Here is a 23,046-nt window from a genome sequence, read left to right as displayed (position 1 = left end):
TCAAAAAGAGGGCATGTCCGGGCAAAAGAGGACGTCTGGTTACCTTACGTACGGGGAACCCATTTGATTCCTACCTGTTCCACTGTTAAAAAGCAGCGCAAATTGGTGGGCGCTATACTGGTAATTTCTCTGAGTGAGAAATACGAAGTGTGTTGCGTGAGCGTGTGCATGGGTTGAATTGCGCGTGTCTCAAGTCGAATGCGTGAGACTTGAGAGCCCTGTATTATTCTAACAATAATTAGAAGACTCTGTATGTCTGCATGTAATTTGATCTACTTCACATGTGGCAGGCGTATTACTGTAAACACGTGACGTGCAGTGTGTCGAGTGTGAAGTATTTTAAAGGAGACTCTCGAGAAACCTGCAGGCTGCAGTGCAAAGAAAGCTGCACTCGTTCATAGTAACATGTAGTTCTGTACCCTAAAAGGTCCATTACTTCTGGTATCATGTCAGTGTACCGTGGATGGGCTTACACACTAAAGGAGATCGGAGATTGTGTCCATCGACAGCACACGAAAAGCTGTCTGCAGATTGAATGTCGGCCCTGTAGTTCACTCCCTTTCCTACATTCTGTCCATTCCTGAACCAGATGTAGGGAGGGTCATCAGCTAGACCACATCTACTGCGACACTCCAGTTCTGCATGGGTAGGATCCGTAGGGTGAGGAAAGGACACCTTCACCTGGAGATCTTGTGTATTATTAATACACAATAGACACACACACAATACTCATTGGTCATCGAGATCTTGTTGTAACAAGTTACCCACAATTATTCTTTGAAAATAATTAAGATAACATACTAGGGCTGGGCGATATGGACAAAATCTTATATCACGATATGAGTAATTTTATATCACGATATGGATATATATCACGATATGGTATTTTTGAAGTAAATTAAAATAATAAATGGCTTAAAATAACCATACTTCACATTTGATCAGTTTTTTCTTTTATTTTGAACTTGAATTTCAATGCTTACAAAGGAGTAAGTAGCGAACAATCTGTCATTAACTGCAGTGTCATATAGTGCAAACATCATGTAAACATTGATGTTTACAAGATTGGCAGGTGAAGTTTCTTCTTCTGGGAATAGTTAAATGTCTTACAGCTAAGCACTCTGCTGCAGGGCCCCGTTGTGGCGCAACATCAGTTAACTGCAGTTCCATCCACTGCCATTTTTATTTTATTTTTTTCTCTCTCGGTATAAACGATATGGCCAAATCTCTCCCGGTAGACACTTTCATATCGTCCACGGTATGATATCGTCATATCGCCCAGCCCTATAAAATACTAGAACCCAGAGAGCCACAGACACACACACACACACACCCACACCCACACCCACATACACAAACAATATCAACAAACCAACACACTCACTGGTAATCCAAGTTTACCTTGAACAGATAACTTCACTCCAGGGTCACCAGTATATTCCCCACCTGGTTGATTTGTATTGAATCTAACCTTGTAGACAGCAGAGTCACTCTGTCTCAGGTCTCTGATTCTCATTTGACATGTTCCATAACATCTGGACCCGGTACAGCTGACTGGTACACAGCTGGATTCAACACGACCTGTATAGTCTGCATCGTGTTCCAGATAAACTGGCTGCTTGTTGGATACTTTAGTAAACCACAGTCCATTGAATTTGGTAGGGCGGTACTGTACCGGGTATTCATAAGTGCAGCTAAGGTAAACCATTTCTCCCCTTAAACCGCAGACATTACTAGATGAGTAAGTAACTCTCCATCCACCATTAACCTGAAGCGCTGTGAAAAAAGAAACATCTCAATGAGAATAAACAAGACACAGAGGTTCACCTGATGATTAGATCAGAAGTTCTCTATCGTATCGAGACCATCTCTCCACTCCGTTACATATTCTATATGTACAGGGTATAACCCCCATGTCTGCTAAGGACCGTGGATAGGCTTTAAGACACACCGGCACGCCCGGTCATGCCTAAAATCAAACTTATAAAGCACCTGTGTAGACGTACAATCAGTGATTGTTTGATCTCCACTGTGAAAGGTGTGGGGTTGTCAATTCGTTGAACATGTGTGGGTAACAGCATTGGTATCCGCTTACCTGTGTACGCTTTGGGAGTCTGCCTGCGGGCAGCCTCCTTGGATCGCGTGGCCTAACCCAGATAAGGTGAAAAGAAAGATCCTTTTTGGCTTGTTAGTGACACTGACTTATTGTACGTGCAACCCACGACTCACGCGTTGGCTTCAGGTCCCTCGCCTGGCAGTGTCTTCGGTCCACTAGAGGCGAGGCGACAAACATTTCTGTGGAGTCACAGATGTCATACCAAGGCCGGTGTCCCACTCCTTATCGGTGTGTCGCTGCTGTTGACCTCATTAGGAGCTCTCGCCTAAGCAGGCGGCGAGTGCGATTGTCCGAAAACTTTTCCATAGCCATATCTCGTTAAGTCCACTCCCTGGCTGAAAGTAGAGCTGTGAGAGCCTTCACACTGTATTTTACGTGAAACCAAAGACTCACGCACTGTGCGACGGCCTGCCGGACAGTAGGCTGTGCTTCGGCGAGCTGAAGGCAGGTGAACATTGTTCCAGCTTGCCACCAATCCCGTAAAGCCCAGCACTTTGCTCGGAACTGGGTCAGCAGCAATTTCTCAAAATGTAAACTGGGTAACTAAAAAAAATAAACCAAAATGAATAAATAATAATAAAAGTGGGTTTTCCGTGAAACGCTGCTTTTTACACCACGTGAATAAGCTATAGCAGAGCTGTGTGGCCAATTTGACTCCTCCCAGTAGTATGGAGGGCACTTCAGGCCATCTCTGGGTTGGTTGTAACCAATGCCATGCCCCACGAAGAATGTGTGTTATGTTTAGGCCACCAGCATGCAACGTTGGCCAGGGATACGCCCCAGTCGTGTATGAACTGTTTCATCATGCCGATGAATACATAGGAAGCTAGCTACCGTTTTTTCACATCAAAAGGGGAAGGGTTACCTATCTTGGAAGGGCCAGCAATAAAGAAAGGGAAAGTTTCCAGGGGCCAGGGGAGTGCTCAAGGTGTCCCTCAGTGTTCCTAGGGCACCAGTCCCTCTCAGCATGGGTCCCTCTCCTCCTCCCAGTCTTTTCTCTGACAGGGTGTATGATGGTTCTGAGGAGGAGGACTTGGATGTGGAGACAGTATTCTCTTTGGAGAGTGGGGAGTTTCCCAGTGAGCAGCCTTCCTCAGCCAACCCTTCCGGGCGAGAGCTGGCTCACCTGTTTGGGGAGATTATTGGTAGGGGAACCAAGGCCCTGAACATCGTTCTCCCCGAAAGGCGCTTCCAGCTGTGGACCAAGACCTGGCGCCACTCTCTCGCTCCCCAGGTTCATTGTTTGGGGGTCCCGCTTGACTGAACAAAGACAGTAAGGCGATTGAGAGACTGTTGGGTAAGCTGCACAGGTTCACGGCAATGTAAGCCTGACTGGCTAATACTGCGGCCATCCTGACTCTGTACACCCGCCACCTCTCTGGTCTCATGCAGAAGCGGCCGGTGGATGCCTCTCTGGCAAGAGTTCCAGTCAGCAAAGATGTGCCTGGCTTCGGTGTCCAAGGAGCAGGCAGTGGCATCAGGCATCAGTGCTTGTTGGCTCAGCTCTGGGTGGTGAGACGTCGCTGCAGAGGAGGTGTCCCTCGGTAGTCGGGGGTAGCGGGCAAGGCCCCCGCAGCACCTGCAACTCGGGCGCCGTCTCAGTCAGTAGATCAGGCCTAGGGCCTGGGAGACATCAGACACCGGCTCCAAGCGCCCTGGGGGCATGGTGAATTCCCAAGAGGTGGTCGGAGGGGGCCATCTGCTAGCAGACGGGGGCCCCCCAGACGCCCGCATTGTTCCTGACGGTTTGCGGGCCAGCCGGAGGGCTTGGCTCGCTCTGGCGGTAGACCCATGGGCGGTCTCTACCATGACTCAGGGGTACCGCCTGCAGTTCAGGCGCAGGACCAGGGTAGTGAGATCTCTGATCTTTACTACGGCGGCCAACCAACTACAAGCCCAGACTCTGCAAATGGAACCGTCTACCCTATAAGAGAAGGGGACGATCGGGGAGGTTGAGCGCTCTGACCGCCAAGCTGGGTTCTTCTCTCAATATTTCCTCATCCCAAAGAAGGATGGGGGGCTTTGCCCTATCTTAGACCACAGGGGGCTCAACAAGTACCTCCGCCCGCTAAGAAGCAGGTTCTTGACGGTTCTGCGGGTTCGGCAGAACATCAAGGCAGGGGATTGGTTCGAACCATAGATCTGAAAGATGCCTATTTTCATATTCCGATCTGACCAGGGCATTGGTATTTCCTGAGATTTGCTTTCGAGGGTCGGATCTTGCTGGGGGACGCTGAGGACAGTTTGTCTAGCCCTATAGCACTTTCTGCCGCGGCTCATGGGTCAGCATGTCATAGTCAGAACTGACAGCACAGTGACAGCTGCGTACATCAATAGGCAGGGGGGTTTGGGCTCCCCAACCCACTGCAAGCTGGCAACACCTCTGTGGCTATGGGCTCATCCACAGTTCAGTTAATTTAGGGCCGTTCATGTGCCAGGGCCCCTTAACGTGTCGGCGGACATGTTGTCCAGAGGGGGACCGAGTCCAGGAGAGTGGAGACTCCACCCCCAGGTGGTTTAGGTAATCTGTTCCCGATTTGGCAGGTCGGAGGACGTTTCTTCTCCCTGAGGAAAGACGATCCTCCCCTGGATGGGATGCACTGGCACACCCTTGGCCGCGGACACTGCTTTACGCCTTCCCCCCATTAACCCTCCTTCAAGCCCTTCTGTACAGGGTACAAATGGAGCAGGTGAGGCTAATCCTGGTTGCACCGTTTTGGCTTCACATGTCTTGGTTCTCGACGATTCCTACCCTACTAGAGGGTCAGCCATGGCTTCCTCTCAGGGGGGACCTCCTGTCTCAGGCAGGCGGGAAATTGTTCCACTCCTTCCCAGCAGGGCTTAGGCTGGTAGCCTAGCCCCCGAGAGGGGCCGCCTCCTGGCCCTAGGGATACCAGAGGCGGTGGTGCGGACGATGCAGGAGGCCTGAGCGCCATCAACTAGGGCAGCCTACACTTATCGATGGCGAGCTTTCACAGGGTGGTGCCAGGCACACCAGACAGACCCCTTCTTGGCCTCAACCCAGGACATCCTGCTCTTCCTGCAGTCACGGTTGGAGGCCCGTAAACCCGCAATCAATCTGAGAGGCATGCTAGCAGCTATCAAGGCAGTCATTATCGGAGAGTTTGCCATTAGTGAGGATGGTTGCTCCATGATCTCCTGATACCTAAGAGGGGCACGAAGGCTTAAAGCGCCCAGTAGGGGTCCTCAGGTACCACCCTGGGACTTGGATCTTGTCCTTGAGGCTCTACGGTATCCACCTATTGAGCCCCTCGGCAATGTGGACCCAAAGTGGCTCTCTCTTAAAACGGCTTTCCTCTTGGCAATCACTTCGGCTAGAAGGATAAGCGAGCTCCATGCGGTGTCCGACCAAAGGGACTGCTGTACTTTTTCTCCATAAGGGTTGAAGGTGGTTCTTCTCCCCAACCAAGCCTTCTTGCCAAGGTGCTGTCTGATTTCCAACTGTCCCTGACCATAGAGCCGCAGTGGACCAGCTAGCACTCTGCCCTGTAAGGGCCCTGTCAGAGTGTATCAGCGCACTAAGCCGCTAAGAAAGTCAGACCAGCTCTTTGTATGTTTTCACACTAGTTGTTTGGGTTCTTTCTCACTGAGTTGTGGACACCCTCCAGCAAGGTTACACCCTTTCGGGCACTCCTGCCTCCTCCAGGAATCAAGCACACTCCCGCAGCGTGTCGACTTTTTGGGCTTTGTGGCGGGAAGCCTCTCTTGCCATCATATGCTTGGCAGCCACTTGGTCCTCCCACTTCACCAGATTTTACCGTCTGAATGTGGCAGCAGGACCCTCCTTCGCGGAGCAGGTACTTGGCGTGGCTAGGACTCAGAGGTAACTCTGAGCCCTAAATTGGTCAGCCTTGCGTCTTGCGGGCTGACCTGGGCTGCTTATCTGCATAGAGTTGGCCCTTGCGCCTGGCGGGGCTATACCTGTGTTCCGGCGTTGGGTCTTGGGTCTGGCAGACCCGCCAAAGCAGCCTTCTGCCTTTCGGGCTTTGCCTTTGCGCCTTGCGGGGCATCATCCCAATTGGCATGTAAATAGTGTACATTTGTAAATAGCTCTTTGGGTTCACATGGTGTTGGGTATGCTTCACATCCCTCGGGATGAATAAAGAATCTATCTATCTATCTATCTATTTATCTATCCATCCATTAGGTGTCACCGTCTCCTGGCGGGGTGTCTTAACGAGTTACCCCGTACATATGGAATAAGTAACGGAGTGGCCTCAATACGATAGAGAATGTTTGGGTTGACATGGTAACTCTGGATCTCTGAGTGAAGACACCCTCTCTCCAATCCAGAGGCCACCCGGACACAGTACGCCCGGAAACACCGGGTGTGCCGGTGTGTCTTAAAGCCTATCCACGGTCCTTAGCAGACATGGGGATTATACCCCGTACACATGGAATATGTAACGGAGTGGAGAGTTGGTCTCTTCACTCAGAGAACCACGGTTACCACGTAACCCGAACAATACAGATGGAGGCTAGTGGGTGGAGATGGAAACTACAGATAGATGCTGATCACTGAGATGTAAGAGGAACGTTCCAGAACATCATGTGACACAAGTGGAGAAGCCGGCGGAGGCTCAAGTTCAACCCTCCCCCCCCCCCCGAAATGAAAACTTCACTAACTGAACAACATACACTGACAGTTAATGAATTATGGTAGTGTAGGCTTCTAGGTTGTCTTAAGTGATTATAGGCTTTTTTATTACTTAGATGTGGAGACAAGGAATTTAGAGTAGAGGAGGAGAGGAGATGAGAAAAGGAAAGGATTTGAGACATGGAGAGGAGGCGGGATTAGTGGTGAAAAAACAAGGTAAGGAGAGGAGAAGAGACAAATAGAGGGAGCAGTCAAGGAAATAAGAGGAGATAAAAATATGAGAGAAGAAAAGGAGGGGAGAGGAAAGCAGGTGATAGGAGATGACAGGGAATAGCATGCCGTGTCTCTTATTACACAGAAAAATTATTCCAACATTGCAGCAGAAGATTGATATACAATGTCTACATCACAATGTATAAAATAAATCGGGGAAAAGCTTTTGACATTATTTTTTTTCAAAAAATTTAAAAGTAACTAAATTAAGCCTCTGATGTGTTTGACAAGCCACACGGAAATGTCCAACAAATCTCAAATCCAAATATATTCATTCAAATATGAAATACGAGTCTTGTGATCTAAAAACCAACATAGTACATTCAAGAGACGGTATACAACAGTGAAGTGGTAATTTCCAATGACTAATGAACCACAACTGAAATATACTTTTACTGTACCATTATTCTATCTTCAACGTTCAACTAAATGTTAACAATGTAAATTAACCAACCTGGTACTGATAGAAGGACAGCTAGAAATCCTCTTGCTACTGATCTTAAATTCATAGCGAGTCCTCTCCTTTCTCACTTTGTTGTTCTGGGAGATATTTAAACACACCTGCAGGTAAAAACAGAGGAAATCAAGGAAAGCTCTTTGAATTACATTTATTTAAGCGTAACAGTTAAGAAAGTACAACATCTTACTTTAGAAGAGAAAGCTGTTCTGAAAACGAGTCTGCGGTTCCAGGTCATCTTAAAGTTAGTTGAAAAGAAACCCTAATTTTTTTAAGGACTTCCTTCCTGTTTACACCTCACACGATTATCAGAATAATGAACAAAATCCTGGTAGCTAGAAATGGCCATAGAATAACCTTCACAGGGAACGGTCTCTTCTTGTTTTATCTTCTGCTTTTTTTTTTCGACAGAGACAGAGACAGAGACAGAGACAGAGACAGAGACAGAGACAGAGACAGAGACAGACACACACACACACACACACACACACACACACACACACACACACACACACACACACACACACACACACACACACACACACACACACACACACACACACACACACACACACACACACAATAGTGTTTCACATCCCCAGGATTTGCGACCAGACAACTTTAGAGAACATCACTCACATGAGTTCTGATTAACTTTTTTCAAACAATAATTTCTCCTTTTAATTCTCGGACATTTTATTATGTAAAAAGGAAGGCTCATATTTTTCACATCAATGTGAACCATCGGATTTTCCTTTCTACAGTCACTTATTCTATGACTCGTTCTTTTCTTGATTACTTTCTGGAAATTGCTTTCCTCTCACCTCATAGGCTAGCTTCTCTAGTTGCAGGCTGGATGACTTACAACACTCACATACCAGGAAAAGGTCCATCCATACTTTACCACATCAATCCAATTATGCTTGGAAGATACAGGTTAATAAGGGTTTCTTAAGAACAATCATGTATTTACTGCTGAAATTATGAACTTGGATGTACCAAATTTGGAAAGATTTAATAGGAATTATAATAATTCTTATACTCACTTGAGAACAAGCGTTATCCTCAGAAGCAGTGTTCATAATGAATTATGAGATATTAATTAAATGTATCATAACTAATGATATTACCAGATTATTTCACTGCGTCCAAGAACCTCAGATCATATTTCCAGGGCTCTCGGGTTTAGAACCGAGTTCAGAGTGAGATTTTGTTGGCGAGAGCGCCGGCAGGGGTTTGGTTAGGGTTGTGACGGGGGTCTGATATGATAAATTAGGGTGACCTGATTGGGGGGGGGGGTATGATACAAATGTGTCAACAGACATGGTGACTAATGTATAATAATGTGCTTTATTGGCCCTTAGCAACACTTATATGCAGAAACAATGCTGCATAGGCTATTGGCCGAAGTAACACCAGTAGAGGAATATGCTTTTCCCTGGACTTTTGAATGTTGCAAACGTGCAAAAACATAATTATATATTTATGTGGCAACAATGCTCAAAATATGTCTGTGGCATTCAGTAGGCTAATACTGTGGTAAAGTGTGTAAAGTAAAGTGTGGTTCTTTCTTTCTGATGACCAAGTGTTTCTTTATGTTCAATAGATAGGCTACACCTTTATTAATCCCCCGTAGGAGAAATGTGTTAATGTTTGTCCCTATGAAACAATAACACAAAAAAAGAAATACAAAACATGAGGATAACTCTACAATCAAACCATGCAATCCGAAGGCTCTTCTTCACCACTCCCCCTTCTCACTTCCACCAATGCAAAACCAATATAACCGAGTACGGGATCAAGGGGGTAGCCTAACTAGTTTTTGAACGACCCAGAGAAACGCAACACAAATTCAATGTGAACATGTATGAGGTTTTAATAAATCCCGGACAATTTGAAATTCCGCCCGGACACATTTTTAGGTCTCAAAAAGAGGACGTCTGATGACCCTACTGTACGGGGAACCCACTTGCAAGGGCGTAGGAACCGGGGGGGACATGTCCCCACCAATTTTCGAGACAGGCAGATTTGTCCCACCCAAAAATTATACCGCAAAATATCGGATGTTTTTATTTTGAAAGCGCAACAAAGCGTCTTGTCACCGGCCCCATGAATGGTGTTGTATACCCCCCACGGAGCCTTTAAAGCCTGATTTCCACCGGGGACGTAAGCGCCGCGGTCACCGCTGATCGCTGCCACTCTAATCAATGAAACCCTTTCCACCGGGCGCGCTGCGGAGCGTCCCAGGAGCGGCACGCCGCGCCGCAGCAGTATCATTCCGTAGCACTTCTATTTTTGATGAGAGCCGTTGCTGAACCGCGTCAATTTCAACAGAGCAGATCGAGCCGGGCAGGAAGTGAAAAAGTAAAAGCCATATAGCATCTGGTCAATTTTCAAAATAAAACGCAAAAAGCTCATGTAGCCTATCACAACTTCACATCAACGTCCACTTCACATTACGTCATGACTGGTGGCACCAGGTCAGCAGTCAATCAATCAAAGGGTCTCAGAGGGTCAGCAACATGGACGACGAGAGACTGATTGTGGAAGTGGAGCAACATAAAATAATTTATGAAGGACAATGTCAGAAAGGACAAAGCCTGGCATTTAATTGCAGTAGTTTTGGGAGTGGAAGGTGAGTACATTAGGTTTAGGATTATCGCGTGATCTTGGGTGAATACGATTGACGCAGGGCAGAGTTCACAGCCGTTCCACGTCGCGTACGTCCCCGGTGGAAATTAGGTGTCAGACTGTTTGAGATGCGGGTGTCTGCAGCTAGCCACATGTTAGAGCCGTTAAGATGAAAAGACAGCAGCAGCGTAGTTTAAATGATTTCTTTCTCCAGGGGAAGAAAAAAAAGAAAGGAAATGTGAGTTGGTCATAATTTTATCCAGGAGGATAATTATATTTTCAGACTAACGTTAGAGTTATTGATGTTGTGATTCAACATCTAACTCATGCTAGGTAAAAGTTGTTATTATGAACTTTACTAGCCAACGTTGCTGGCGAAAATGTAGCAGACTTTACAGTAAAGAAAAGGACAAAAAGCGATTTGATTAAAAATGACTGTAAAAATAACATTATTTTTCATTATTTGTCCTGGATATTGTAGATGCACAGCTCAGTGAGCTATTAAACCAGGATGACTTGTTGACCTTGCAAAAGTTGAACAGAGTCACTTTCAGTGCAGCTTTCTATGTTTCGCCTGAACTACTCATTTAGCAACAGTGCAGAGGCTGCAGGGATCATTCGTGGATTGCCTGTAGAGGTACTATTTTGGCAGGTGGAAAACCTGGTCAGGTTGCTTCTGGTAGTCCCTGTTTCATCCTGTGAGGCAGAGAGAAGTTTCAGTGTCCTCCGCACTCCGCAGGCTCAAAACCTGGCTCCGGTCCACAATGTCTCAAAACAGACTCAACCATGTTGCTGTCTGTCATGTCCATCAGGATAGACCTGACTCACTGGACATGAAGTCAATTTGCGGCTGCAAATGACAGGAGGAGAAACATTTTGGCTCTTTTGCCTAGGCCAGTGTTTTTCATCCTTTTGTGTGCCACGGCACGTTTGACACTGTTGGATGACACTACAGTGCTATCTAGCTTTTATTTGTATCAAAACTACACAGTAATTTATATTTATCAGTTCATTACATCCATTCTAATGTCGTTTTTGTTTACCTTTACACACCAATTAGTTAGTGGAAATGTGGAAGAATATCACACACTCAAGAGTAAAAACAAGTTGGTGTATATGTTAAAATTCTTGAGTCTGTTTTTCCCTTTAACCTTAACCTTTGCCTGTTCACTGAGGCATAAGATACAACTAAGAAAGGAAAAGGTACTTCGAAAATACGAATTCAAATTTAGATCAATATTCTTCCCATGTTATTTATCAGTCTACAAAACGGTATGATAAGGCCTGCAATTAAAGAATTGATTTGATAGGTATCAGTTCAATACTGCCATTCAAAATGTGTTTTCCTTAACAAATGTTTTGCAGTGTAGTTCATTTATGACATATTTCTGTTCGAACCCAATATGTGTCCCCTCCAATGTTAAACTCGTTCCTACGCCCCTGCCCACTTGAATCTGACATGTTCTACTGTTATGAAAAATACATAGTGTGGCGTGTGAGCGTGTGAATGGGTTGAAATTAGGGCTGTAACGATACGCGTATCGAAACCGAAATCGCGACACTCAAAGCCACGAACCTGTCTCGCGGTGTGAGAAGGCAGAAGCGCGATACGCCCTTTCTAACTCTCCGGTCAAAATGTCAGATTGAAATGTGCTAATAATATGTCTAAATAATAGTCTGCTGACACCGCTCCTCTTATCGATGCCGCAAGTCTGCGACAAGATGCCCTCTCTGTGATGACAGCTCTCCGTGGCAACGGAGGATTGCATTTCTCCACAGCCGTCGAAGTCCTCACATGCGATATGAACGACTTTTATCCAGAGTGGGCCAAGCGCGAAAAAAATAGCCTATGTGATCCCTGTCTCTATTGTTTTGTGTGATTTCACCGGCAGTTGGTCTGCTTATAGGTCGGAATGAGGCGGCCACCGATTATTGACAGGATGGGTAATTTATTCTACCGGACTCGTTAGTTTCTTCACTAGACACACACACACGCTCTCCTCGCTCGTCCACTCACCTCGCTGATGTCACTCACACACGCACACTGCCATTCTCGCGCACACACAGACGCTACTCGTAACACAATGCCTCGTTATTGCGACGTTCATGTTAGACGTTCATGTTTTTTCCCATCTATTTGAAAGTTAGGCTATTAAACATGTTGCATTCTATACGGCCTGATTATGTCATTATTTAAGCTACATAGCCTAATAAGAAGTGCTATAGGATATTTGACCAAACCACCATACTACGTAGTTTAGGGGTTTTGCCCATCCTCCAACTGCAATCTTTGGTTATTTATTTATTAATGTAGCTATACTTTAGTAGTATTCTTTCTGTTCAAATCAGTTCAATGTTTCAAATTATTTGTTATTAAATGTTAAATTAAGTTAATTGTTATTTAAGTGTTAAATAAAATGCTTTTTAAATTTAAAAAAATCGTGGGATGTATCGAATCGTGGGTCAAAAATCGTGATACGCACCGAATCGTGATTTGGTGTATCGTTACAGCCCGAGACTTGAGAGTCCTGTATAGGCCATTATAACCACCGACCCTGCCTAGTCATAAATAAACATTGGTCACTTTGCTGATGCATTTGAATAATGATTGATGGAAATGTCCATACCACTATAAAATCGCATAGGCAAAAACAGTCTAGATTAATTATAGAACTTGTAAGCTTTATTTGCACTTTTCTTCACAGTCACGGAATGTGCTTTTTTTTTTGTTGCCCCCTCTCTCTCTCTCTCTCTCTCTCCCTCCCTCCCCCTCTCTCTCTCTCCCTCTCTCCCTCTCTCCCTCCCTCCCTCTCTCAAATACAACCTAGGCCTACATATCACGTTCACGATGAATATTGGAGAGCAAAGTGACAAAAGAGAGAGAGAGGGAGAGCGCGAGCGAGGAATAAAACTCTCCATATGTAGGCCTATTCGGCATATTGAACCGTCTGCCTAATGCCCCTCCTTTTTGAAGTCGGACCAATGGGTTCCGTTTTCGTAACATTGAACCGTCGGCATACTGGCATGTCGATCTAATGGGAAATATTTCAGACCATTGAGACGTCGGAACAATGAGGTGTCGGAATTACGGGCAGGCCCCGATTCTACAGCCCAGCAAACATTTTCTCAACCTGCATAGAGGTGAACAAGTAGACGTCGAGTCACAACGTGACTTCATTTCGTGCATGCCCGAAATCAATCAAACCAACTGAATCTTAGAGGAATGGTGATTTCAAGTAAACCTTATTTTAGAATGGTGTAACCAAATAAACAATCCCAGCAAACATTTCTGCATTCAACCAGTCTAATATACTCCTGACTTAGAACATATAGGCCTAGCCTGGGTATACCCATCACCACATCACCCCCATCCTGAAATCACTGCACTGGCTCCCTGTCTCACTCAGAATTGAGTACAAGGTCTCCCTCCTCACCCACCAGTGCCTTCACGGACTTGCCCCCCTCTACCTTCAGGAACTCCTCACCCCCCCGACAAACTCACGTACACTCCGTTCAGGATCCACTCACACCCTCCAAACCCATACGAAGCTGTGCACCATGGGTGATCGGGCCTTTTCTGCTGCTGCCCCTAGACTATGGAACGCCCTCCCTGACCACCTGAGGGCTCCACAGACTACAGCTCTTTTTAAACGGAACCTCAAAACCCATCTCTTTAAAAGAGCATTTAGCTAAACTTTCTTTGAGGTTCCCCCTTTTTAATAGTTTTTTGGTATTTTTTCTCTGAAGCACTTTGAGATTCTTGAATATAAAGTGCATTATAAATAAAATGTATTATTATTATTATTATACCCATGCTGCCTTGCATGCGATTGCTTTTCATGCTGCTAGGCAGCCTGGATTCCATGGATCCGAATTTCGCCTGAGAAAAAATAAAATAACCTGAGACGTTTCCTCTCTGAAACAGTCGTGGAGGAAGTCTGCGGCTTTCGGATCCACTCTTGGTATGGCGCTGCGATGCGTGAGCAGGTTTTGAGCAGTGCCAGAAGTTATAGCGTGGCTGTACGGCGGTGCCGGTGTTCTGTCTCATTGGAAACACAACCTACTTAAGTCTCAATGAAGAGACACTGCTTTGAATGTATGTGGGATACTTCAAATGATCAACGTGGTTTTTACATTGTGCAAAGTTTCAATAAAATTGCACCGCAGCACCATTGATATTCACGAACGTGCTAAGAAATGCACGATTGTAGACAGTGTTGGGAAAGTTCACTTTCTACGTGAACTAGTTCAAAGTTCAGTTCACAAATTTTAAAATGAACTAGCTGAGTTAAACTTTCATAATTAAAAATTTTGAACTAAGTTCACAGTTCCAAAAAATGAACTAGTTCATAGTTCTTTTTTTCAATATGTTGCTGTGAGCTATAATTTTTTCTGGTATTTTGAACATTGAGTCCACTCAAGCATCAAAATACAGTTTCAATCATCTTTTATTGCACATTTAGCGCATTTTGTAAATCCCATTGATTTCTGTGGGAAGACTCATTGCTCGTTGGCCGGAAGCGGAAAGGGGGAGTGTTCACATTTGGTTGTAGTCTTTTCGCTTGGTTCTAGCCCTACTGTTGATTCGGAGAACCGAGCGAAAAGACTACAACCAAACGTAAACAGCCCCCCTTTCCGTTTCCGGCCAACAAGCAATGACTCTAGGAGGTATTCTAGTCCGCTGAGCTATGAGCCATGTAACATAATTCACACATTCATACCAACAGGCCACATATGTCCTTGGCGACTAGAGAGGTCTCGTTCCCATCCTAGGGAGGGATCCGGCTCCTAGGGAGGCGTCCGGCCCGTACAAGAAGCCATTCATTCATGTATCAATTCTAGAGATACGAGCGGCCCAGGTGTTTGACGAACTCAGAAGTTCAGGGCCACGAAGCAAGTTGCAATGCCAACACATGGCCACAAGGGAGCAGCATGGACACATACAACATCCAGAGAGGCGGGAGTTCAGCAACATGCTTAGCCAATCAGAGCACATAACTAAGTCCATACCTGCCCAGTATTAAAGTTACAACCCATAGCCCAGGGGGCTAGAACGCTCCAGGTAACGCATCCTTCTGATGCCCTACTAAGTGTATCTCTACGCGTGCTTATACAATTCCCCTCCTTTTGCTTCATGTATTGTAGTCAAAAACATTACCAAATAAAGTGAGTTAAAGCGATCCTGACTCTGCACTTTTTTCCAAAAGAACACGGCAGCCAGAGAGATAACGTTATGGATTGTACATATTTATAATTCGAAATTCGTCTCAGCCTTTATACCACAGATACTCTAGGGTCTATAGCATATAACCCTGTTGTCTGATCAGTTTAATTCATTTTTCACAATTTAACAGATCTCCTTTTGAAGAATAATCACCGGTCCATTCATTTCAATGGGAATCGGGACGGTCTATTCTTTCAACATAGTGTACATATTAGGGGTGTAACGGTACACAAAAGTCACGGTTCGGTACGTACCTCGGTTTTTAAGTCACGGTACGGTACGCTACGGTACGGTTAGTAGTTACGGGGAATTAAAAAAAAAAAAAAAAGGAGCAATGAAAACACAAATAAACTTTGTTATGGCATTTCAGTTTCTGAATTCCCAGTGAGCTGGGTTTGTACAGCTCTTTTTTTTTTTCCACAGCAACGGTGAAAGTAACACCTGTGGATGGCGCCTTTTCAAATGCGTGTGCATGTAAAGTGCTGAGTAGACACAGGGAGCCCTATCCATAGCCGAACAGCCTGTCGGAGACCCTCTCCGTAGCTTACGTGCACATCCAATATTTTTAACTATGCGTCGAAACCATGGACCCATTGGTCGACGCAATGGAGACGGCAAGGGCTGTGATGGTCCTCTGACAAAATAATTTCCTGAATCACTTCTTCGGTTTGACTTTGTACCTTAATTACTTTGTACATTGTTTACTTTGCAGCAGGACCAATAAAACACCAAATAAGATTTGAAAAGCTTTGGAAGTGTATTTACAACACTGCTTAAATGGTTTGTAACATACATACTGTATAAGATAGATCGGGCGGCCAATTGCATTGCGTATCCGAAATCCCGACTGAGAGCTGCTGAAGGGATTACGGAGTCGGAGTAGCCGACTCGCCGAGCACAGCAGGACCAAGAAAAAAATAATAATAATAGTTTCACTTCTGACACCAATGTAGTGACCTCGCCGGTGGCATAATGATGTCGAGTCATTAGTAGTTGAAGGTAGTTTTAATGAACCAAAACCAGTCACTGAAACCCGTAACGTCATAACCTACGGCAGAAAACCGACCCAAAACAAACCCCGGTTACCCCGGCAACCCCCAACACGGTCTCACTCGCGTGCAGGCCCCCACCCTCCTGTTCTTCCAAGGCCCTCCCCCAGCTGACCTAATGATTCGCCCCCACGCTGATTGACAAGAAGAACATTCCAATACATGCACATAGAACAACTGGCATAACGGACAACGAAATATAATGCAACACATAACACACAAACTATTTAACTGTCCCAGGGTCGCTATATTACTTTGGCTAAACGGTCCGGGTGGAACTCCGGCTTCAAGTTTTAAATTCCGTATTGCAAAACAAGCCTTTAAATTCACCATATTAACGCTATGAACGCCACATTTACGAACCGCGGTACACCTCTGTAACCGCACCGAAGTGCCTGTACCGTGACGGTTCGGTACAAATACGTGTACCGTTACACCCCTAGTACATATTTATAATTTTTAATTCGTCCCAGCCTTTACACCACAGACACTATAGGGTCTATATCATATAACCCGCATTTTCTGATTACAGTTTAATGTAACAGTAAGCTGACCACACAACAACTGCAAATTAACCACAGAGATAACCATGGCAACCGGTCAAATAAATATTCTCATTCTGCGCGCGCATCGGCCGTGTTGATCAACAAATAACCCCGAATTAGGGATGGGAATTGATAAGAATTTCCCGATTCCGATTATCGATTCTCTTATCGATTCTCATTAGGTGAGAAAATAAGTACAAATGTGTTTGTTTGTATTAAATCTCTTTAATATCTGATCAGAAGTGCGTCTAGCATTAGGAAATTGTACATTTTCAAATCAATTGGTCTAGACCGAAAAACTTATGTTTGGCTTTTTAAGCCCAAATGCCATCATTATGTGCCATAAACACAGACTGAAAACAGTCAAGTAAGAGCTTGTGCCTTTTAGGGCTGTCACTTTTTCCAAAAATGAAATTCGAACGAATTTCGAATGTCCATAATTAATTCGAATACATTCGACCCCCCCCCCCATAGAACTATTAAAAAAAAACAAAAAAAAAACACGACAACGACTGTTGTCGGGTTTCTTTTTATTTCTTGTGGAAATCACGTATACCTACTGAATTCATAACAGCACAGGATAAAAACACATCTTTGATAACACATTTGTAAACACAACAAGAGGAAGCTCCGACACACAAGTGCGGCTGTCTTTTACGCATTAACAATAACTGCTCGGAGCGCGATATGCGGAGCGCATGTCGTCCATGGCACGCACAGCCTATATAAACGAACAATCTGTGAGGCCGACCTCCAACACGGCATGCTGCTCTTTTTATTCCTTACGGAAAGAAAATTACAAGTAGTCTCGCAGCTCTCCGTTACCGCTGCAGCTGCTTCTGTCAGCCGTGCTGTATAAGTCCCCAAACAGGCTGCCCATCGCGCCCAGCGCAGCAGCGGACTTTTCTCCCTGTGGTGTGCGATCAGTGTCGGTCTCCGTTTCAATGAGCTCGTGTGAGAGGCTTTCAGTCACGAGATGTTTCTGTGCAGGGGAAAGGTGGACTAACCGGGAGAAGCGGGGATCCAGGAGGGCCGCTTTATTGAGGAAAAGCCACTCGCCGCTCTCTTCTTTATAGCGCATTTTTACAGTTCGAATGGAGAATTACACTTCGAATTCGAACTTTTCACCCCACCTTCGAACGAATATTCGAACTTCGAATAAAAAGTGACAGCCCTAGTGCCTTTTGGAATGCTAACAGTGCTCATTTGCATTCAACTTGTAACAAAATTCAACTGACATAAACAAAATGAAGTATTGATTAGACAGAGATTTATTAGATGGGCCTACCTAATATCTATCTGCTTCCCTGGCAGGCGATACAGTTCAATGAAATCACGCACCACCAGACTAACCAACAGCTTCTTCCCCTGGGCCATACGTACGCTAAACAAAAAATAACCCCTGTACAATACATAGACAACCACATGAACGATCACCACTACCTCTGGACATTCCTCATTATGCTTACCTTCCTGGACCTGCTGCTATTTAGATAGATGTGGGCAGAAGGGGTTGTTGTCTGGGAGGGAGGGGAGGGTGTAGGACACTTAAATGTGCCTAAAGTGGAAGGCAGGGGGAGGGGTTATTGGGGTTATTGTTGTTATATATTTATTAATATTTCGTACTGTATTCTATTTATTCTTTTTATAAATGTATTTTAAAAAAGCACTGAACAAGATCTGCACCTTAATTTTGTTGTGTAAATACACTGTATTGAACCCAATGACAAATAAAGATTCTATTCTAATAAACCGTTGGAACACACAAGACCGGAAACCATAGCAACGCCGGTAAACAAACCCAGAGAAGCCCAATCCCTATGAGAGCTCCCCACGCTACAGCCATCCGGAGGCGCACAGAGCTGTTGGCCGTGATATTATATGTACAATTATATACAATTATATTATATACTATTATATATAGAGCTCCGGGAGTCGCAAACTGCAACAATCACTTTCTCCTCCATGCTGCAGTTCACCCCAGACTGCTTGTTTGAGTTTGACGGTTGAACGATGATTGGCTGTTACGTTACACATGTCACTCAGTTGTCACGCTGTTTTACGCTGATTGGCTCTCATCACGCGGAATTCGCGTCAAAGTTTAAATTTGTCACGGCACAACTCCTCGTGAGCGTGCTTGCCTGTGCACGGCAAAAGCAAAACTTTGAATGGGATCTTGTCGCCCCGCTGCGTTTGGTGTGAACGCACAATGTGCTTCTTCCTCGGCGGCGCCATGTTTGCTGCGTTCTGAACCAAAATAAAGCAGCGTGTGTCTGACGTCATGACGCATTTGCCGCGACCGGAACCGATAAGCGGAATCGTTAAGCAGGCTTGCTAATGATTCCAAGGAATCGGTTGACTCGGAACCGGTTCTGCACAAGAACTGGTTCTCGATTCCCATTCCTACCCCCAATTGAACGAAGTTAAACCGAGTGAGCATGCCGTTCACAGACACCAGAATGAACAAGTTCACAGTAACGTTCATCAGGCATTAATACGTTCAGTTCACGTTCGCCGAAAATATGAACGAGTTCATGAACTATCGTTCAATGAACGCCTTCAGGCACAACACTGATTGTAGATGACTGAAAACCATATGAGAAAATAAAAAAAGAGGTTCCAACCCTATTGGATAGCAACGCAAGCTCCATGATTGACCTCAGTGTACACTTGACCACAGCAGTATTCATCGTCTTGAATACAATGTTGGCATCAAAGGTTCTACCCGTCGCTGGTTTGGATCTTGTCTCACAAATTGAACAGTATTTTTTCTCTTTCAATCAGAATCTTGACATTGCAACCTAAGCTTTGGTATCCCCGTCTAATTCAAAATTCCGTCTTTTTTAGCGTGTACCGGTGACTGAGCCCGGATTCCCAGTCGGTATATAACATATCAAAAACACAGAGAAAGAGAGCCTATTAAAACGGGAGCTGACTGAATGTAGCCTGTACTCTAAAGTGAACAGGTTATTTTGTTGAATCCTGGTTGCATATGGACAGTCAATTATTCGGAAAAAAAAAGATTTGTAGCATTAGTTCTGTTATGTATGAAGCTGAAGGTGCTTCGTTCATGGTGACCACTAGGTGGCACCTCTGACTTGTATAAATTCCCGTGCACAATAAACCAGCCTTGCTGAAGTTGCAGAACAAGATACAATGTTTCCGTGTTGATCTCTGTATGGGCTGTGAAGGATAGTCACGTAAAAGATACAGGGAACATAACATAAATTGGCGATGAGGTGCGTAGTTCTGAAGACGTTTGACTGGTCATCAGAACAAAAGAAGAACCACGTTGGAAGCTAGCTAGTGAGCTAGAGTGTATCTGTTAAGAGGTGATGAGCCAATCCTCTAACGAAGAGTCCGTTATTGAAGAGAAAGCAACTGAGAGCGGACGCATCATGGCGGGAATAATTGGAAATATGGATCCTTTTGATGATACCGGTGAACAATGGGCAACGTATATTGAGCGTTTTGAACATTACATTCTGGCTAATGAGATCAGAACAGCTAAGAAAGTGCCAGTGTTGTTTAGTGTGATGGGACCAAGAACTTATGGATTACTTCGCAGTTTGGTGGCTCCTGACAAGCCTGGGGAGATGGATTATGGACGTGTTGTGGAAGTATTGCAAAACCATTTCGCTCCAAGACCGCTTGTTATAGCGGAAAGATTCCGGTTCCACAAGCGAAATCAGGGGGAAGAGGAAACCGTGGCACAGTACGTTGCTGTACTGAAAAGACTTTCGGAACATTGTGAGTTCGGTGCTTATCTTGAAGACGCACTACGGGACAGATTTGTCTGTGGACTAAAGACTGAAACAGTTCAGAAGCGCCTTTTAACCGAAAAGGATCTCACTTTTCAGAAAGCAGTGGATTATGCGGTGTCGGCAGAGACAGCCACACGCGACGTGCAGCAATTAAGCAGTTCCTTAAAGTGCATGCAATAAGTGCCAACAAAGGTGATCAATGCCGCAGGTGCGGGAAAAGGAACCATGCAGATGAAGACTGCTGGTACAAAGATCGCGACTGCTACCAGAGATCGCGACTGCTACCAGCATACCAAACAAATGTGTAAGAGTAGAGCCAGAAGCAGCCAAGCCAGAAGCAGCCAAGACAGAGAATGGAGACAGAAAGGTAATACCATGAAGCGCAGTGTGAAAGCAGAAAGAAGAGATTCATCATGTTGATGCTAGGAATGTTAGTGAAAGTGATGAGACTAAATCTGACACTGACTCTGAGTTGGGACTTTATGCCCCGTCTGAAAAAGGGAAATATTCCAGAATCTCTGTGCTGCCTAGAGTTAATGGAAAGGAAATGGAAATGGAATTGGATACTGGGGCTGCTGTGTCTTTAATTTCTGGGAACTGTATAAAAGCAAGTTAAGTAAATTACCTCTGCAACCCACTGAGATAATTCTTAAAACTTACACTGGAGAGCCATTGGCACCGGAAGGGTTGATCAAAGTACAAGTTAAGTTAAATAAGCAGTGTGCTGTTTTGCCTTTGTACATAGTGAAAGTTGATGCACCTCCACTGTTTGCAGAGAGTGGCTGAGAGTTATCAAACTGAATTGGAAAGACTTGAAGACAGTGCATGCCTTTGAGCAAAGAGAGAAAGACAGCTTGAAGATGGTGTTAAAGAGACACTCAGCTGTGTTCTCTACAGAGTTAGGCACACTGAAGCAGATTAAAGCCACACTGACTGTTAGACCTAACAGTATACCTAAATTCTGCCCCCCACGTAATGTGCCCTATGCACTTCGACCTCGAGTTGAAGCCGAGCTGAAGCGCCTAACTGAGCTTGGGGTGATCTCACCATTGGAGAATAGTGAGTGGGCCACACCTGTGGTGCCAGTTATCAAGAAAGATGGCACCGTTAGACTGTGTGGCGATTTCAAGGTCACCCTCAACCAAGCTCTCTGCGTGGATAGATACCCATTACCACGCATTGAAGACATTTTTGCCTCTCTAGCAGGAGGGCAACGCTTCAGTAAGTTAGACTTATCTAATGCATATCTGCAGATGGAGGTAGAAGAGAAGTGTAGGAAGCTGCTAACAATCTCCACACAGAAAGGGCTATTCCGCTTTAATCGCTTGCCCTTTGGAGTAGCGTCATCACCTGGCTTGTTCCAAAAGGCTATGGATCAAGTACTGCTCGGACTACCTTACACACACTGTTACCTGGACGACATCCTCATCAGTGGTCCTGATGAACAGACTCACCTCAAAGCGCTGGATTCAGTCCTAGGCAGGCTAGAGGAGTATGGCCTGCATCTCAAACAAGAGAAGTGCCAGTTTTTCCAGGAGTCTGTGGAATACTTGGGCCACATCATTGACGCAGCCGGGCTCCACAAATCACCAGAGAAAGTACGTGCTATTGTGGAAGCACCAGCACCACGTGATGTCAGCCAGCTACGTTCGTTCCTAGGAATGCTGAACTATTATGGACGCTTCATTCCTGATCTAGCCACTGTCCTTAAACCACTAAATGAACTGCTAAACAAAGGGAAGCAATGGCAGTGGACAGTAGACTGTGAATCAGCTTTCCAGAAAGCAAAAGCACTCCTAGTATCACAGGAAGTATTAACACACTACAATCCTGAGCTGCCCCTTCGCCTTGCGTGCGATGCTTCACCATATGGGGTCGGAGCTGTGCTCTCGCACGCTATGCCTGATGGAGAGGAACGACCTATAGCTTATGCTTCACGAACACTCAGTAAGGCAGAACAAAACTATGCCCAGATAGAGAGGGAGGCGCTAGCGATAGTCTTTGGAGTTCGCAAGTTCCATCAGTACCTCTATGGTAACAAGTTTACCCTACTCACTGACCATCGCCCGCTGACCTCCATCCTGAGTCCAGTGAAAAGTACACCATCAATGGCTGCAGCCCGAATGCAGCGCTGGGCACTCCTCCTATCAGCGCATGAGTATACCATCGAATACCGTAAGGGTGCACTACATGCAAATGCAGATGGACTTTCACGCTTACCACTCTCCCACACTCATAAAGAGAAGCTAGGCGCAGTAGAGGTGTTCTACAGTGAACAGGTTATTTTGTTGAATCCTGGTTGCATATGGACAGTCAATTATTCGGAAAAAAAAAGATTTGTAGCATTAGTTCTGTTATGTATGAAGCTG

At 45.2% G+C, this 23,046-nt stretch overlaps 1 protein-coding gene across 7 annotated transcripts in view; it reads right to left on the bottom strand.

The window, feature by feature from the left end:
- The window catches only part of LOC130376864 (B-cell receptor CD22-like), a 52,473-nt gene that overhangs the window by 5,959 nt on the left and 23,468 nt on the right, over positions 1-23,046 (bottom strand). For 2 of the 7 annotated variants that reach the window (XR_008894101.1, XM_056583770.1), the window contains exons 2-4: positions 7,462-7,568; positions 1,402-1,776; positions 474-689 (exon numbers count right to left, since the gene is read on the bottom strand). Coding sequence is in view for 5 of the 7 variants with exons in the window: in XM_056583770.1 (XP_056439745.1) it covers positions 474-689; positions 1,402-1,776; positions 7,462-7,516 (646 nt within the window). In the remaining 2 variants the exon portion in view is untranslated. Of the gene's footprint in view, positions 1-473; positions 690-1,401; positions 1,777-2,095; positions 3,395-7,461; positions 7,569-7,654; positions 7,760-23,046 lie in introns of those variants that run through there. The other 5 variants (XR_008894102.1, XM_056583774.1, XM_056583771.1 and 2 more) reach the window with 4 other exon arrangements.

Source organism: Gadus chalcogrammus, chromosome 23 (genome assembly GCF_026213295.1).
Source record: "Gadus chalcogrammus isolate NIFS_2021 chromosome 23, NIFS_Gcha_1.0, whole genome shotgun sequence".
Lineage (NCBI taxonomy): Eukaryota > Metazoa > Chordata > Actinopteri > Gadiformes > Gadidae > Gadus > Gadus chalcogrammus.
Note: the sequence above shows the minus strand (reverse complement) of the source record. Positions and strands in the feature narration are given on the sequence as shown.